Raw genomic sequence first — 19,136 nt, 5'->3', positions numbered from 1 at the left:
TCAATTAACGATAATATTTTTCTGATTTTCTTGGGGATGTTTCCGTAGTGTGAATGGTGGAAATGTTTGTCGATGGACCTATATTTTTTCTCATAGAGAAAGCAGTTTTGCAGATCTACCATGATCGAATCCATGAAGTTTCAAAATACAAAATCGAATACCTTAACTCACACAGTACTAATCTCATTTCTCATTGTATCTTTAATTAATTGTGTTGATAGAATTCACCATAGGAGGCAACATTTCTCTCTGTAGACATCATTGTACTGCCTTATGCAGTCAATTTGCTCGACATTACTGCTGGAGTTGAGTCCTTCAGTCTGATCCTTAGGTATATATTCCAATGTGTTGGACACAGAAAGACCCAGCAAGGAAATGTTCACATGAAGGAACTGGGACCCTATCTGTGAAAATCATTTGCCTATTGTTCAAGCACTGTGGCAATATCCAAGCAGCTAGGCAGAGACAATTCAAAAGGTGGAATAGATAATTAGTCAGTCCAAACACCTGATCATAGGAACATTGGTACATACATGGAATTCAAGTCATGGACCCCTATGAACTATTGCATAATTCACCAGCCACAGTAGAATTCTACAGTGGTGCTTGCACCATTATGTAATTCCAAAATAATGTAAATGAATGTAAAGGTAGAATAGTACATATGTATTTAGTATTTGTTTGATGTAATTGAATAGGGATGAGTGTTGGTTAGTTCAGACTTGAGTGCTTTGGTAATATTAGTTTACCTATAACGGGGAGCCTCTGGAAGATGTCACGATTCAGAGACCTGTAGCTATCATTTCAAATGCCAATTAATATCGCTACTTGACTTTGGATGCCTTTTGAGAGATCAAGGAAGAGACAAAGGTAGAAAATATAGGTTTCCAGCGTTGTGAGAAGGAAAGTTCTATCAGCTAGGTAACGAGGCATAGAAGTTAGAAGCTGATTGAACAGGTCTAACCTTTTGACTTCTGTATCCCCTATGATTTCCTTTTTCTATTTATTTTTTTTACAGCCCAAGCCTAAGTGTCTTAATAAAAGGCAGCAGCACCACACAAAGTCCGTAGACCTTTCGTTCCTCGAAAGTAGAGAGAGATAGAGAGGAGAGAAGAGAGAGAGAGGAGGAAAGAAGGGAGAAGGGAGAAGAGAGGAGAGAGAGAGAGAGAGAGAGTGAGACTGAGACTGAGAGAAGAGAGAGAGATCAGACAAAGGGGGGAATGGGGAGGGCTCCTTGTTGTGACAAGGCAAATGTGAAGAAGGGGCCATGGTCACCTGAAGAAGACTCAAAGCTTAAGGCGTATATAGAGAAGTATGGGACTGGAGGGAATTGGATTGCTCTCCCACAGAAAGCTGGTAAGATTAACTCAAACAGAGATCAACCCATTTCATGGAAATGATTTTCTTTTGTAGGATACCTCTCTCTCTCTCTCTCTCTCTCTCTCTCTCTTTCTCTCGCTTGATTCCTTTGTTGTACTTTGAATGGTTGGTTTTGGATCAGGATTGAAGAGGTGCGGGAAAAGTTGCAGATTGAGGTGGCTTAACTATCTTAGGCCCAACATTAAACATGGAGAATTCTCTGATGACGAAGACAGGATAATCTGCACTCTCTTTGCTAACATGGGAAGCAGGTGGTCCAATTTCCATTCTTGCGAACATGTTTTTTGCAATCTTTGCTTCTTTTGACCTACAATTTCAACTCTAAGTGACCAAAATTGACATGGGTATTGTTCTTTTCTAATTTTTCCTCCATTATCATCATCTGTGATGAAAGAATATTGATGAAAAGGGCAAAAAAAAAGAAGAAAAAAGAGAGAGAAGAAAAGAGATAAAAAAATTTGTGCCTGCATGCATAAAGAATCTTCTAATTTTGGATAACTCTTCTGCATGCATGCCAAGTTTAGATCTAACACTTGCACCCACTTACAGCTGTTAGCAGTAGCTCAAAGTTTTCTTCCTCTCATGGAAACTTCTCTCCAACTAGTGCAGGTGGTCAGTCATAGCTACTCGGTTACCAGGCAGGACTGACAATGATATTAAGAACTACTGGAACACCAAGCTCAAGAAGAAGGTAATGGGGATGTTCTCGTCCTCTCAGAGGAAACTACCACCATTCCCATCTGTTCAAAACCCACCCTCCCCATCAATCTCGTCTTCCTATTACATCCCACCAAGTACTTTCCCAGGCCATGAATTGCCCATTCCATTCCCATCAACTCATTTGAACAACAACACTTCTCCATTGACCAACGTCTCTCTCCTTCAAACCCAAGAGACCTTTGCGGGACCCGGCCAGTACTACCCAGTAAAAGACAACCTCTTCATGTTCGCAAGCGAAGCAAGCTGCAGTTCCTCTGATGGGAGCGGCAGTCAGATCAGCTTTGGCAGAGATATCAAACAAGAAGAAATGGGGAATTTCCAGAGTTATATCCCTACTGGTTTCGAAGAAAACCACAAGTTCATGATGGGTTATGGCGGCAGCAATGGAGGTCATGATCATAATGTGAATCACTGGCCTGAAAAGCCAAATGGGTGCTTCGGAGGGAGTCCATTAGATCAGTATAATCTTGATCAAGAGGATGTGAAGCAACAGCTCATTAGCTGCAGTAATGGGTGTACCAGCAGCTTCTTCATTGATGAAAACAAGACACAAGAGAAGGTGATGTACTACTACTGAAACTGACTGAAAGTAGCGTCAGAAAGATTTGAAGGGGTATGGTGGGAGGAGATTCAGATTAGACTTCAGTTTCTGGGGCTCTGTGTTTGTTGAAATGAAACACTTCTTTTTTTGACAGTACATGGTTTAGCTTTTTATTTTGTGCATTTCTTTTTGGGAAGTGATGTTGTTGTGTGTCCGTACTCTTCTCTCTCTGAACTGCACAACCCCCAATCACAAAATAAATGCCCATGAAAACTAGACTGTAAGTTATCATCATTCAAGAATCTCATGCCAAGCTTGAACCCTCCCAAACACTTCACTGCTTCTATTTCTTTAATATTCTATTTTTCCTTACTTTTTTCTACTTTTTATTTTTATACATTTTCCAGCTACTTTGATTTTTTGACAACTGATACACCATTAATGGCTTTCTATACTCAGTAGAAGGCAATTACACCCCCAACAAGTCGTGGTCCCATTTCATGCAACAGAGGGTAAACTAGGTTTTTGGCCAGTATTCTAAACGATCAACAGGGAACTTGACTGAAGCTTTGAATTTTGTGAAGGCTCAAGCTTTTCAAAATGAGGTATCATTAAACAAATCTCAGTCTGTTCTTACAAGGAGACAGGTTAAATAATAGTATCCTAAAGGGCTGTCTAGGCATGAGTGTAGGGTTAAATTTTGTGATGAACAAATGAGTCATGGAATGTTATTTTTAACATGGGTGCCTGCCTTTAAATGAATTGAATTAAACAACTTTAGGGGAAAGGGGTTTATATTTTTAGTGACATATTTATTATATCTCAGCAAGGAATATGTTCCATTGAAATGAAACATGCCAGGGCGATGTGGCTGGAGACACCCTTCCACTTAGCAGCCTACCACAGTTGTTTCCCCTCATGCTGGACCGCTTTTCAACAACAGAAAAAATAATGGAGTTTTCATCTTCTTGGATTGTTCAAATTCATCACCAGATTTTGTCACTATCCTCATTCGTTTGACTAACCACACACACTATTTTCTCTATTGGTAAGATCTGAAAGATATGGGTTAGGGTAGGGGGAGAAAATGGACAGCAGCCGCCTAGACAAACAAAACATATATCAACCTAAACCCAACAAGCAATGATTGAATTAAGTCAATGGATGGGAACTAGGAACCCTCTCAATTGCCCAACCCCACTTTATTTATCCAATTATTCATTGATTTTTGGTAAAATTAATCTAAAACAAACAAAAAATGAGGTTGCTAAATCAGTGTCTGAAGAGGTGAGAAGTGGAGTGGTTTTATATTGAAATGACAGGGAATCCCCATTGGGAAAGAGTCTAAAGGAGCTCCAAAATTAAATGATCACAAGATCTGATGTCAGACCATACCATTATATTATTGCTTGCGTTACAAAGGATAATATATAGGGTACGAAAAGCAAAAAACAATTTTTTAAAAGTAGAAAAATAAATAAACAAATGTATGAGTCGTCCATGCACCAATTTTTATAATTTCCACCATCTTGTCTGCAGTTAGATTAAGATAATTAGGGCTGCCAGCTATATCACTACTTTGATTAAATTAGTTTCAACTTTCAAGTGGGGAAAGCTTTTCTGGGAATGTCTTTTCTAGTGAAGTGTAAAGGTCAAAAGGGCTTGCAATATTTAACCTAATGGAAAAGGGTTTAAGAAGTGAGGGGTTTTGGAAGTTTGCTCAGAGAAAGGGCATCAAATTTCTGGGTTTAGGGCGATTGGTCCTTTGCCATTAGAGTGATTGGTGGAGCTTAATGGGCCATCGTCTCAGACTTTGATTAGGGCAATTAATTAGTACTTTAGTGGATTCACATCTGCCCTCTTGAAGAAAATTAAGGCACCTGATTTCATATTCAAACTTTTTCCTGTTGAAGACTTGTTTTTTAATTTTTACCAACTGATTATTTAGGGAATACTTTCAAAACAATTCTCAGAATTTAACTTTTTAAAATAATTTCAAAGAACATTTCTTCATATTTTTTAAAACAAAAATCTATTTAAGAATTTAAAATATAATTTTGTATTTTCAAATATTTCTTAAAATAAACTTTATATAAAGTGTTTTATTTTCAAGTTACGGAATTTTTTTTTTTTTAAGAATAAAAAACTATTTTTAAAAACAATTCTCAAATAGACCCTACAATTTTATCATCTGAATCCATCTAAATCTGCATTGTGTGCAAAATTTTAAATCATATGGTGGATCGAATCTTCTGGAATAGGTGACATTTAATTTTGGAATGAAAAAGCAACTTTTTACCAAACCTAAAACCATATGCTGTGAAAGAAAGGAGGATGCAGTTTGGCCTTATTGAACTCAGTAAGCAAGCAGCAAGCAGCAAGCAGAGGAAATAGAAGAATGGAAAGGTACAGAAATACTTGTATCAAAATATTGTTCTCAATAGAAAATCTTATTAAGGTCTTCTCACTGCAGATGGAACCCTGGCAACCCACAACTCCACTCCACTCCACTCCACTCCACTTTTCCTGCATCAAAATTCCAAGATTTTAGTTATAATAATATATTTGCCTCCTCCCTGCCCCAAAAGAGATTATTTTTAATAATAATAATAATAAAACACACACCTCTATGTGAGTTTTATGAACCCTTTCCTAGCCTATGTGTACTTGAACTACTAGAGGAATGAAACTAATATGATGAACCTTAGGATCATTATAATCAAGGCCCTGTGGGCAACACCTAGGCAAGATGTATCCTTAGGGGATGAAAGGGCAGTGCAAGGAAACAAAAACAGAGCCATGCCAAAATAAGTACCACTTGGAATAATAATAATAATATATTCTATAGATACACCAATTATTGAATTTGTTACTGTATGTCTCCAACTTGTACCTTCCTCAGAAGAAACTACATAGTGAATTACACTGGGGAAGAGCAAATAAATAACTAAATAAAAGCACAACTTATTTCTAGCACAACCAAAACCAAAGACGCCAAATTGAAGTTCAAGGAAGAGAAAGCCCATATCAGTCTCTTGCTCAGTCACCAACACTCGAAGGAGTGAGCACTCATCTTAGTTAATTTCATGCTGTAGAGCCAAAAAATTACTGAAACAGGTACAGTGGCTACTGAGAATGATTAATACTTTAATCTAAACCGCTTGATGCCCATTACCTAATAGCTTAGGCTTTTGTGTTGATTGGTGGCCTAACATGAGTCTTGTTTTCTGAGGGATCAAGAGTTTGAACCTCACTGCTTGTCTATTTCCTTATTTATTGAGCTTCCTCATTTATTGACCCAAGGTGAAACTGAGGAGAGATTGCCCACGAAAAAGTGTGGTAAGGCATTGGTCCAAGTCAGATTAATGTATGTCATTGGTCCATCACCTAATAACTTGAACTCTTCAACCAATTGGTGGGACAAATCAATTGTATAGAAACTCCACCAGAAGAATTCATCATATTAGGAAGGATAAATTACCCTATCACTTTACTTTAGGCAACTAAGGCCTCGCTTAATCACAGCTGGAAACCATTACCCACCTAAGGCAGAATAATCTTCAGAGGCCCTTCCCACATCAATTATTCATCACTCTTATAGAAATACTAAGTGGGATGGTAACACTGAATGTACTGAAAGTGGAACATCTTCATTCCACTAACAAAGACTAGGCATGTGGATGTAAGGGAAATAGTGGATTTCGCCTACAATTGCTCATGTTTTTTGCTTGCTATAATTTGGGTCTGGATGAATATGCAGTCAAGAGGTCTATTAAAAGGTATGAAGGGAGGATGTTAACCTCTACAACATTACCTTACTTTACACACCACCTTTCTTTTTTCATTCAGGTGGTGGTCACTATTATTGTAAACAATGACAAGGCTGTCTGTTAACAGAAAAACATTGGGCAATTTACTATAAATAACTAGACCTTAGACACAAAATAACCACCACAAAGTAGAGGTCAAGAAATAGAAACCTCAGGCTAGGACAACATTTTTTAAAACAATTTTCAAAAAACAATTTTTTAGAGCAGTTCCTAAAAATGGGCCACAATTGTCTTTAGGAACAAATTTCTGTTTGAGAATTTAAATATGAAAAAATAGTTTCTTTGACTAATTCTCTATGAAGGTATTGTGCGTTTATATATAATGCAAAAGTTTTCAAAGTATTCTACATATTTTCAATTGTTTTTCAATATACTTTACAAAAAACACTTGAAAACACCTCAAATTTATTCTTAAAAAGGAAAAAAAAAAAACTTTGTAGAACAAATTCTCAAAAATTTGTTTCTGCTCCGAGGAACATATAACTGTTTTCAATAACAGTTCACAAACAGGTTCCTAGCCTTCTATGCTACTGAACCACACAAGATTGCGTTTTTGGTGCTTTAGGAAAGAAACAAACTCAAGGATCTTGGAGGGAACACCTCAGAGTGTTTTGAGGGTGGCAGATATCTTGATTTTTTGGTTGAGTCTCAATAGTTTCAAGGTTGGAGCAAAGAGTTTATATATATTCTGATGTAGGACAACCCTAGGATGGTTGCCTACACTCAAGGGTAGGTGGACTATGGTTTTATTTTTTAGGGTGTAAGGAGAGGAACAAGGAATAAATTCTTTAAAAAATCCAAAGTTTACTAGGACTATAATAACCTATCATGACTCAAATTCTAATTATATTATAACTCAACTAGCTAATCCTAATTAGATTCCAACAAATATTAATCCTAATTTAATTCCAAGTAATATTAATCCTACTTTAATTACAACTAATACTAATTCTCTTTCTTGATATATATCTTGAAGATTCATCCTCATCATATTCCTAACTTAATTTCAATCTCCAGAACAGTGTGATTATCAATGAAATTTTGTATCAGTTCCAATCTTGTTGTTTCCTACACCACCTTGTTTCTTCGTGCTAATTTGCTTCAGAGTGTGTGTTTGGGTAATTTGACATGCTATTGGACAGGTTGCCTTGGATCAAATTGCTTATGCCAGATGCACACAAGCTCTAGGAAGGTTTGGACCATGACAGTCGCATTTCTTCTAAATGAGTAGAACTCAACTACCTCTCACAATGGAGGGGTGAAAATCTTAGGGGGCAACTCCTTCCTAGAAGTTTGTGTGGTATTTGTCCCTCTTAAAAAGTCCCATTTGGGCAATCTTGATATGGTATCAATACAAATCTCTAACTTATCAATACTAGGACAATGCAATTTTAAGTATTGTAATACCTGTTTGGTGATCTCCAGAACTGTAAGTGATGCATGTCTCTAGGTTTTATTCTTGAAAATGAAGTTTTGCATCTGAATGAGGTTGTCAAAACCATATAAAGCAACAAGCAATATTATTATATTATCAGACACCAAAAGTTCTCATGAGCACCAAGATTTGAACCCAGATAATCTTACACATCTGATCAGTATTTTGCTCTGAAACCCTTAAGCATGTTTCCATGAAGTCAAACAATATGAGATGAAGGATGAAAATTCCAAAGCTTGCTACACATTTAATATGTTAGGCAACAGAAAATCTATTCAGCCAAATAACTATACTTTTTGATGTATAAGCAAATCTAGATTTAATAAAAAATAGGAATAAAAGAATGCCAAAAGTTTACCTGAAATTCTTGTCTCATTTTCTCAAGCAGCAGTGGTACTCACAGTTCCAATTCTTCTAAGGTCAAAGATTTCAATCCAATAGCCATCAGGATCCTTAATGAATGCTAACCCTTTCATTTTACCTGCAGCCAGCATGACAGATAATATAAAAGCAACTATTTTTTTTTTTTTTTAAATCATAGTTGAAGAAGATGTTCTCTTTTTTTCAATATAGCACCCAAACAGGTGGTCAGACAAATAGAGGATGCATCATGGAACATGAACCCAAACAAAAGTTTGTTATGCTATCCCAACAGCATAACCTTGAATTAGATGCAAAGAATCCAGAACCAAAACCATAAAGCTTTGTTAACCAACTTCTTTGGTGTCAGCTTCATGGATCAAAGTATGACCCATCAGGGTTTAAGATTTATCTTACAACCAGCTTTCAACCTTGCATCAACCACCTTTGAATAAATTGATGCCAAATTCCTGAGAGACTAAATAGTGTCAGTAGAGGTATCTGCCATTCATTAATTATTGGTGGCAGAGAGATTTCTCATGATGTCAAAGAATTAAAAACCTTAACTAAAGTAATGCAATTTAAAACACCTAAGATTGCAAGCATGGTGGCCAACCTGCTAACTAAGAGGAGTTCAAAACTCAAAATCTTTTCGAAGTTCAATTTTATAGTTGGGTTTCCCATTCTTGTTTTCTTTATGTTATTACCTTTCAGCAAGGATTCTCACGTTCCTGTTGTGCATCTATTCTTTTCGATGCACATATACACAGACTTGAGGTTTTTTAATGGTCATGCATGCAACCCACATCTCAAACCAAAATATAACCTGAAAGGGACATTGATGATCCATCTAAAGAACAGATCCACAGGCATACTAGCAGATTCGGGAACTGAACTATCTCCAGTTACCCCCACCTACTAATTTAAACCCAAGAAACCGATGTTCATTAAGGAGACATGATAGTGCTCAATGAAAAATGGAATTAAAAAAAGGTGAGTTACCATCATCTGGTTTTTTTACAAACTCAACCCCTAGACGTTCAAATCTTTCGCATGCCTTGTATGTGTCATCGACTGTGATGCCTATGTGTCCTGAAACAAAATGAGCCACGTTAGTGTTTGAAATATTGGAGAAGAACCAAAATGCAGAAAATCACGATTTCAATTTTTTTCCTATCAGACAACACTTGATGATTTGGATACCATGTTATATAAAGGTCAAGGGAAGAAAGATTATACATATAACAGATTCAATCTCCAGTAACACCCAGTAGCTTGGAGATATATTTAGTCCGCCAAGTAGTTGCATCTCTGAACAAGTACATCTCTGTTTGGTGGTACAGCAATCGAAATAACAAATATGGTTGCAGAAAGTTGACACCACCATATCACCTTTGCAGCAAACATGTACTAGAAACTCTGGGATACTAAATTTTTAGTCCCTTGGAATGAAGGAAGCAGCTTCCTCTCTATTTTGGGAGGCTACTTAAAAGGAAGTAGGTGCGTTTCTGCCTCGTTCCTTTTTCCACTTACTGGTACAATGTTACACAATACAACTTCCCATCGGGATCTAAATCTAAACCAACCAAAGCCCCACTCCTCCCACCCAAATACCATCTAAGCTAAGGCTTTCAGCACCCCTCTCATCAATACCACATTATAGATCAGAATGATTCATATGGTATGCAATACTCTCAAATCAACAACCCTAATTGTCCTGACACCTCCATAAATGCCACAAAAGAGGATAAAAATAAAACTCACCATTTGTCATCGAGAAGACTATCAACAAATATGTTAAGGAAGAGACAAATATATCACCACATGATTGTCAAGTTCCAAGACATTCTTAAGTCAATATTTCAGCTATACATACCAAATCCACGAGGTTCTGAGTTCCCATTGTGGTAACCTTTGAAGTCAGGATCACTCTCAGTACCCCAGTTGCTGTAACAATTTTTTGGAACATTACACGTTGTCAGCAAAACTAGGGATGGGTAAGCCAGAAAGATTGTTTTGCAGATAGAGAGGACATCAAAATAAATGATAATTGTTACTGTGTGAGCTCAATAGTAGCCTTTTGACTAAAGGTCCAGACGATTCTTTCAGTTTCATTACTGGGAGCTGATGCTGTATCCTACACCAAAAAATGGTATCTTTACTATTTGTCTAATGAATAAAAAAAATCAGGAAATGCACTGATAACAAATAAATATATTATTGCAACATACAAAAAAAATCAAATAAGTCAACATGAACAATTATCAAGGAATTAATAATAATAATAATAATAAAAGATTCTTGTAGAAGTGGCATAAGAAGTTTTACCTCATACCCCATAAAGTACAGGCTAAACTTCATCTCTGGAAAATCCAACCGTTTAAGTAGCCTGGAACATTCAAGAAAACATGGAAAAAAAAGCTACAACCATTAATTTTCAATTTAAAGAATCTAATAGCAAAAGGAAAAAAAGTCTGTAGTATGACCCACAACTCTATATTAACTCAAATTTGCCAGATATGGAATTTTTCAAGGCTAAGATAAGGAGAATATGCAGATTAAATAAATATAATAGATGTAAATTACAATAATATATTTCAACTAATACCAATATAAGCCACAAGAAATTCAGCACACCACAAATATGCATGCAGCATCATTATACTATGACCATAAGCTAATAACTAAAAGGCCTTGCTAAGTGGCAACTACCTGTATTTGGTGTCTAAACCATGGTACTCATTAAGAAAATAGAAACCAAACATGCACAGCTCTTTAGAAAGGGCCAAGGGAAGGAAGGATAAAAGTAAAACATGTGACAAATGGACATGCCTCCAAGATACAAAATCACCCTTGCATGACATTATTCTATCATTTGATAGGTGATTTTGTGTAGAATGCTAATCATACACAATGATAATAAAATACAATAAAATAAGTGCAGCTTACTGCAGCATAAACTACTGGAATTTTTTTTTCCGCACAAATGTTTCGAGCTTTCCACCAAGATAAAATCTTGAAATTGTGGTGGGAACACAGCCACAAAGCATCCTTTGTGTCCTGGATATACTCTCCTCATTTTATATGGTACTTTTCCATGAGAAAGAGGATTAGTACCAAGGGATATTCTCACCCGTCATACACTCAAGAAACTCAACTATTTGACATTATTCAGAAAGAAATGGACTCCCAAAACCTTGCTCTCTTCAATAATACAATTATGCCAATACAATTCATCCCACAACCCCCAAAACACAATCACCCCACATCAACCAACAACTAACCTCAGAACCCAACTTTTAATTGTTGGAATATTTATATAGGTGATGGGGAGGAATGAGGAGGGTGGTTGTCTCGGGATGTAAGAGAGGGTATGGTGTAGGGTTGTGGAAAGCAATTAGGAAGGTTAGGCACATCGTTAGTAGTAGACTATCCTTTGTGGTGGGGAATGGCCAAATGGTGAGCTTTTGGAAGGATACTTGGTGTGGGGATACACCTTTATGTGCTTCTTTCCCTTCCTTATTTGCCCTAGCTAATCCTAAGGAAACTTGGGTGAAGGATGAATGGAACGGGACAATAGGGGGGGAGGGGGAGTTGGAGGGCCTTCTATTACGCTTGTGTGGTCAGAATCTGATCTTGGAGGAGGAGGATAGGATGAAGTGGATGGAAACAAAGGATGGAATTTTCTCGACAAAGTCACTTTACAAAGCCCTAGAGTCGGGCTCTTCAATTTTATTTCCGATGAAGAACATTTGGATATCATGTGTACGACCAAAAGTAAATATCTTCGCTTGGGAGGCATCTTGGGCAAAGTTTTAACCTTGGACCAAGTTAAAAAGAGAGACTGGGCTTTAGCAAATAGATGTTATTTTTGTCAAGCGGAAGAGGAATCCATTGACCATCTCCTTATTCATTGTGAGAAGACAAGGGCATTACGGGAAATGCTTTTCACTCTTTTTAGAGTGTCTTGGGTGTTTCCATCTTCAGTTAAGGAAACCCTATTGGGTTGGAACGGATTCTTTGTGGGAAGAAGGCATAAGATAGTTTGGAGAGCGGGTCCTCTTTGCATTTTTTGGACAGTTTGAAAGACAAGGAACAAAATTGCCTTTGAAGATGAGGTGTCATCCATCCAAATGCTGAAAACTTCTTTTCTTAACTCACTTTGGTTGGAGACTAAATTGTTTATAAAAGATGGTCCATCGACCTTTTTGGAGTTTATTGATTGGGCGTGTTCCTATTAAGGGAAGGGTTTGTTTTTTGTATATCATTGTGGACAGTTTTTTGTTTCACTTGTTAGAGGGTGAGTATTTCCCTTTCTGTTTTGTACATTTTAAGTTGTTATTTTAACACCTCTTCATAATACAATACTTTTCTTACTTATCAAAAAGAAAATATGTATATAGGTGAATGAAAATTAGGACACATCTTTTCCTAATGGATACTACTTATTTCAAAGGATGTGTTTAATATAGGTGAATGGAAATTAGAACACATCTTTTCCTAATGGATACTACTTATTTCAAAGGATGTGTCTAGTATAGGTGAATGGAAATTAGGACACATCTTTTCCTAATCAATACTACTTATTTCAAATGATGTATCTAGTATTTTAAATACACATTTCTTCTAATAAGTCACCAACAAATCTATAAATAAGGACCCCCCCCATAGCATTTCATTCATTCATCCATCCATTCTCTCCACTCTTTCTCCTTTATTGTCATTCAAGTCCTCCTTAACTTCAAGCTTAGTCATTTCTCTTTTCTACCAAATATTTGGTATACAAGAAAGTACAAATCACCAAGTGATTCGTTGTTTCTTGTGATTTGAAGTGTTATTATCATAAGAAAGTGATCGTTGTATCCTAGGAGACGATTGTCGATAAACCATAAGCACTTGAGTGGGACAAATCTGTCTTAAGGACATAGAGTCAAACTCTAACCTCGATCAACCTTATTTATGAGTTTCAATTTTCTACTTACTTCATTTTATTTGTATATTTATCATACACGCTTATTATCCATATATTTTTAGTAAATTGGATAGCAAGCTTAAGCTAAATTTTCTTTTATTTCTAATCTTATTACAATTGATTTTTTTTAGTGAAGATGGCTTCTACATCTTCTATTATACCTCCTATTGCTGCAAATGGTGAGAAACCTAAGAAGTTCACTGGGACAGATCTCAAGAGGTGACAACAAAAAATGTTGTTCTACCTTACAACTCTGAATCTTGCTCGGGTCCTATATGAGGATGACCCTATGTTAAAGGAGGGTGAAACCGATAAACAAGTGCAAGCAACTATGGGAGCTTGGAATCATTCTGACTTTCTATACAAGAATTACATCCTCAATAGTTTGGACAACACATTATACAATGCGTATAGTCCAACAAGAACTGCCAAGGAACTTTGAGAGTCCTTAGAGAAAAAATACAAGACAATTAATTTCAAATGGAGTGATTTCGATTGATTGCATCAAATCAAAGGACAACCTTGCGGATCCACTTACTAAAGGTTTGCCAAGAGATCAAGTTAACTACTTATCAAGGGGAATGGGACTAAAGCCTATGACCAAAAAATCTTCATAATGGCAACCCAACCTAGTTGACTGGAGATCCCAATATCTAGGTTCAAAAGGACAACTAAGTTATGAATGACTAAGATAAACACTAAAGAGATAATCTCTTACCTATTCCTATGATGAAATAGTGTTTTCTATAGCATGAACTAGGTTAAGCTTTGCTTTTAATGAGTCTTATAGCTTGGAAAACAAGTGGGGTATGACAGGATACTCTTAATAGGAATCACCTATGTGAGTGTGAAATGGGGCCATTTCTATGAGAATTTTCAAGGCTGAAATTTTTTATAGCACTCATGAAACCAGGATCTGTTTAGGGTCAAAATGAACAAAACCATGAAAATCAATGGTGATTCGAAAGGGAATTGTGTGAATATTATTGTCTTGATTTACATCAACGGCTAAATAGTTTAAGACATCACGTTCACTGATTAGCTAATCCAATAATATTTTACTAAGGAAGGTTCAAAGTCACAAGCTACCTATCTTGACGCAATTACTTTTCAAGTTGTACTCTCTTGATTGATTAACTTGTCATTTGCATTTTTTAAGACAATTTTCATTCATTTGGGGGATTGTTGGAATATTTATATAGGTGAATGGAAATTAGGACACATCTTTTCCTAATCGATACCACTTGTTTCAAATGATGTGTCTAGTATTTTAAAGACATGTCTCTTCTAATAAGTCACCAACAAATATATAAATAGGGAGCCCCCATAGCATTCCATTCATTCATCCATTCTCTCCACTCTTTCTCTTTTCTTGTCATTTAAGTCCTCCTTAACTTCAAGTCTAGTCATTTCTCTTTTCTATCAAATATTTGGTATGCAAGAGAGTACAAATCACCAAGTGATTCGTTGTTTCTTGTGATTTTAAATGCTATTATCATAAGAAAGTGATTGTTGTATCCTGGGAGACAATTGTCAATAAACCGTAAGCACTTGAGTGGGACAAATCCGTTTTAAGAACATAGAGTCAAACTCTAACCCCGATCAACCTTATTTGTGAGTTTCAGTTTTCTACTTCATTTTATTTGTATATTTATTATACACACTTATTATCCATATATTTTCAGTAATTTGGATAGCATTAATATCATAAACTGCTGTATCACACTCGTCAATTAACTAGGAATTCCAAAAAAAAATCAAAATACTTACGACATTCCCAATACGCGAGAATAGAAATCGAGACTGACTTTAGGGTCCTTAATCCGATACATCTGCCATTAAAAATTAAATTAAATTAAAAGAAAACAAAATAAATCAACTTCAACAGCTACATAACTACAGAAAATATAAATAGAGAGAGAGGGTACAGTCTGTTGCATGAAGTATCCTTTAGTGGCCTCATCAGGGCTGGAATGGAGGCCCGGATTGTTAGAGGGAGATTCCTTGGGTTCAGAAGCCATTGACGCCGAAAACAACCGAAACCTACTCGGATCCTGCAAAGAACACGAACAAGGAGACAAAAAAAAAATTAAAAAAAAAATTCGATAAGCCAAATTTTGAAACCACCACTGCCAACAATAAGAACCTTCCGAGTAGTGGTAGGAAAAAGAGGAATTGAAGAAGAATAAGAAGAAGAGGGTTTGGGGATTAGACGGAGGAGAGAGAGGCGCGATAGAGAAGTGGCAATAGAGCAGGAAGCCATGGCCACTGGCCACAGAAGGAGAAGAAGGAGAAAGAGAGAGAGGTCACCTTGTCGCGATTTTAACTGGGAGATGCAGTGGCTGTCTTCTCCCGGCCCCGGCTTATCATTATAATTAGAAATATTTGTATAAAAGAGATTAAATCAAACTCTTCTCTTTTTTTTTTTTTTTACCTTTTTTAAATAATTTTATTTATTTTTACATAAATATCATTAATTATGTCAAGTATTTACACTTAAATTTAAAAAAAAATATTTATATATTTTAAAAAAAATGATAAGGATATTTTGATTCTAACGAGACCAAAAAATAATAAATAATCCAATTTCAAAAATTAAATTTTTAAAAACCCTTTTAATCAAATCACAAATATCTCCATCTAGAAATCTTACCAATTTTACCACTTATTTTTTACCTATTTACGGTTGATGTGGTGGTGATCTCTCTTATATATTTGATCTTACATAAATATATAATATGCATATTGTTAATAGTATTATAATAAGTGAGTATTTGATAAATCAACTTAATAATTTAAAATGACTTAATAACTTAATTTAAGTTTTTAAATAAATTAATTATATTTGGTAAAATAACTTAATGGTATAACTTAAAATAAAAAATAATCTTTAATAATAAGTAAAAATAATTAATTTATCATTAAGTCTACTACATCTTCATTTTATCTTTTTCTCATTATGTATCCTAATTACCTCCACGATTTTTTTTTTACTATTCCATGACTTTCATTGTTACTTGACCTCCTATATCATAATTATAATCTATGAGGATAAATATGTTAATTTGATAATTTAAAATAAATTTTAAATTATTTTTATCAAACAACTTTAATATTTAAAATAAAAATTAAGTAATAAATTTTAAGTCAACAGTTTTAGTATAATTTAATTTAAAAACAACTTAAATCATTAAGTAATAAATATTAAGTTTTATGAACCCTAGCTCTTACTTTTAATTGGTTATTGATTTGTTTGAAAATATGACATAATCTTGTATGATGACATTTTGTTTTAGTTTGCTTTTTATTTTATTTTTTTCATTTTTATTTTAGAGTTTCCAATTCATTTTATGAATTACAATACAAGGTTGCAATTATTAGATTGATTGAGTAGTGGATGTTATAAGTTTATAAATTAGCATATTGATTTGTAAAGACTATAGATTTTTAGGTGAATGAATATTATTTATAGTTTTTTATTCACTTGATAAAGGTCTATTAATAAAATATTTAATGAAGTAGATGTTTAATTTATATGACACGTATTAACCCAACCAAGTCAAACATTTAGAGGGTGTTTGATAAAATAACTTATTAACTTAATAACTTACTTTAAATATGGATGTTTAATAAACCAATTTATTATTTAAGATTAATAAAAATATACATTAATTAAAATTAATGAGTGTAAATATTAGTTAAAATTAATGAGGGTAAATATAATAATTTGATGATTTAGAATAAATTTTTAAGTTAATTTTACCTAGCAACCTTAATCCTTAAATGTTAAAGAGTAAGTTCTAAATTAACAATTTAAGTATAATTTAACTTAAAGTCAACTGAAATTATTTAACAATAAGTGTTAAGTTCTATTAAACATCCTTTTATTTACTAGCTTAAACCACAACCCAACTATGGAAAAATATGCTTAGGATAGGCTTAAGTTGCAAACTAGAGTTACACTTTATGATAAAGTCCTTAAAAGCAAAACATGATACAACAAAATTAATTTCACTTTTCTATTCACTAATTGCCTTAAGATTTATTTGAGTCTTTAGATTTGCATCGCTTATATTGTACATGGCTTAAGTGCATTAAGAGTTACACAAAAAAATTCAAGTTATAGGTTCCTTATAAGTTGATGAGTAGTTCACAACCGATTCATGAACTTAGGCAATTCATCTAAAATAATTACATACTACCTCCTAATTTGAGGGATGACTTATTTTGCTCATCGGGATAGGTTTCCATGGTGAGTGCATTAAAGTGTATAGTTACATATTATACATGATTTATGGTGAATAATGGTATTAACTATCATGGAATTATGATTCACGAAGTTAATATGTTGTATGGATTTTCAACCTTAAGATAATATTGAGCTAGTGTTGAGGTCTTTAATAGCTTTTTACTTATGGGTGAGATTTTAAGGTAGTCATATATTCTTTATGGATTTAAGGCAAATAATAGTTTAGCAAGTATAGAGCCGCTAGGACTACATATCTTTTGCTAGATATCCTAATATCATAAGTATCAAGTATATGTTTGACAAGTCATTATCTTATTACTAAGTAAAGATTCTATCAGATTGATTTCTTTACCTTAAACTTGGAAAATTTCCCCAACACAAGATTAACATACATTTTAGTTTGGCCTTTAGCCCATGAAAGTCCCTAGATTAAGCAAACCACTTTCATATAATGAGTTAAATATATAACCAAGATCCTTGAAATTAATGTTACCAAATAAATAACCCCGCTATGAGGTGGTTGCTCCTATTACAAACATATCTAGTTGATTCCTTAAAAAAAAATTCTATATCCTTTAATCCAATTGTTTAAGGCATTAGAGTGGATTCAAAGAATCGTGCATGATTTGTTAGGGTTTTTGGTTCGTTTGGATTTGGGAAATGAGATTCAATTTGAGAAGAAAGGGAGTCAAAGATTGAAGAGTGGCAAAACGAAAAAGATGCATAAAAGACTGAACCATCATTATTGGACTTATTCCTCAAATTGGTTCTTTAGCTACTGTAAATATTCTTGTTTGGCATCACTGATTCATCGCTAGAAACTCGACTTTTTTCGTCGAATCCCACAGATGATAATACAAAGAACCAAATAATTGCAGTATTTTCACTATGAAGGCGTCAAAGGAAGGATGAATACCCAAACAAAAATTCACAAAGAGCGATCATCATCAAATCACAGAAAACAAGAAAATTCAAAAGTTCCACATCTGATAAATTTACAGAAATCTCAAAAAGATATTGTGGCACCTTGCCTCTACCAGGAACACTTCCATTTGGAGATACAACAATTTAGCGTTTTACAACAGACTTCCTTGAAAAGGCTCTTATGTCTCACTTAACTGAAGAAAAAGAGCCTAGTGCAAAACAAAGTCAATTTCGAAAAAGGAAACCATGGAAGAATGAGGAAGTTCCCAAAGAATTGGTACTCCTACTTCATAAGACAAACAAGATGTAGATAGAAGATGTTGTCTTCTTTGTTTCTACATAAGTTGAAAGTTCCGAATCACATGTACTTTCAAAGCTCTCAACAAAGTCGCTCCTGTGAATCTTGCTTAGCATGCTCACAGGAAACCTTGGTGAATCATCATGTTGTGCTAGTAATCAGAACACAATTTTCCAAAATGCCTGAAGAGATAATGATATGGACTTAATGAAGCATGAAAATTGGTTTTTGTGTGTTTTTCGTTCTTTTAGGAAAAAATTACATCCAAGGAAGCTAACAAGCCATCAGTTTAAATGTGGGAAAGCTAGACGAAATGACACAAAATGAGGTCAAAATCGACGCATCCTTGCAAATAGAGATAATATTGATGAATTAGAACTTCTAGATGGCAAAATGGTTTTACAACACTGGGATTCTATAGTAGCAG

General features: G+C 34.7%; 2 protein-coding genes across 3 annotated transcripts; one reads left to right on the top strand and one right to left on the bottom strand.

Annotated features, from left to right (window-relative positions):
- The first annotated feature begins 1,056 nt into the window (after nucleotides 1-1,056).
- Nucleotides 1,057-2,935, top strand: LOC100250017 (transcription factor RAX2). The gene is made up of 3 exons (XM_002276173.4): nucleotides 1,057-1,356; nucleotides 1,502-1,631; nucleotides 1,990-2,935. Exons 1-3 carry the CDS (start codon nucleotides 1,221-1,223, stop codon nucleotides 2,675-2,677), a joined length of 954 nt encoding a protein of 317 aa, XP_002276209.1. The 5' UTR covers nucleotides 1,057-1,220; the 3' UTR covers nucleotides 2,678-2,935.
- A 2,026-nt stretch (nucleotides 2,936-4,961) lies between these two features.
- On the bottom strand, nucleotides 4,962-15,634 carry LOC100244888 (lactoylglutathione lyase). 2 transcript variants are annotated; one of them, XM_003632213.4, is made up of 9 exons: nucleotides 15,549-15,634; nucleotides 15,167-15,292; nucleotides 15,009-15,070; nucleotides 10,595-10,655; nucleotides 10,324-10,403; nucleotides 10,143-10,213; nucleotides 9,269-9,358; nucleotides 8,265-8,387; nucleotides 4,962-5,167 (listed from the first exon to the last, which is right to left on the bottom strand). In XM_003632213.4, the coding sequence occupies exons 2-8, from the start codon at nucleotides 15,257-15,259 to the stop codon at nucleotides 8,287-8,289; spliced, it is 558 nt and encodes a 185-aa protein (XP_003632261.1). In that variant the 5' UTR covers nucleotides 15,260-15,292; nucleotides 15,549-15,634; the 3' UTR covers nucleotides 4,962-5,167; nucleotides 8,265-8,286. The 2 variants fall into 2 exon arrangements, with proteins under 2 accessions (XP_003632261.1, XP_002276276.1); XM_002276240.5 differs by having other exon boundaries at nucleotides 15,385-15,577.
- Nucleotides 15,635-19,136: the final 3,502 nt, after the last annotated feature.

The sequence above is a fragment of the Vitis vinifera genome, chromosome 6, assembly GCF_030704535.1.
Source record: "Vitis vinifera cultivar Pinot Noir 40024 chromosome 6, ASM3070453v1".
NCBI classification, from domain to species: Eukaryota; Viridiplantae; Streptophyta; class Magnoliopsida; order Vitales; family Vitaceae; genus Vitis; species Vitis vinifera.
The sequence above is the reverse complement of the archived record's forward strand: the minus strand, read 5'-3'. Positions and strand labels throughout refer to the sequence as shown.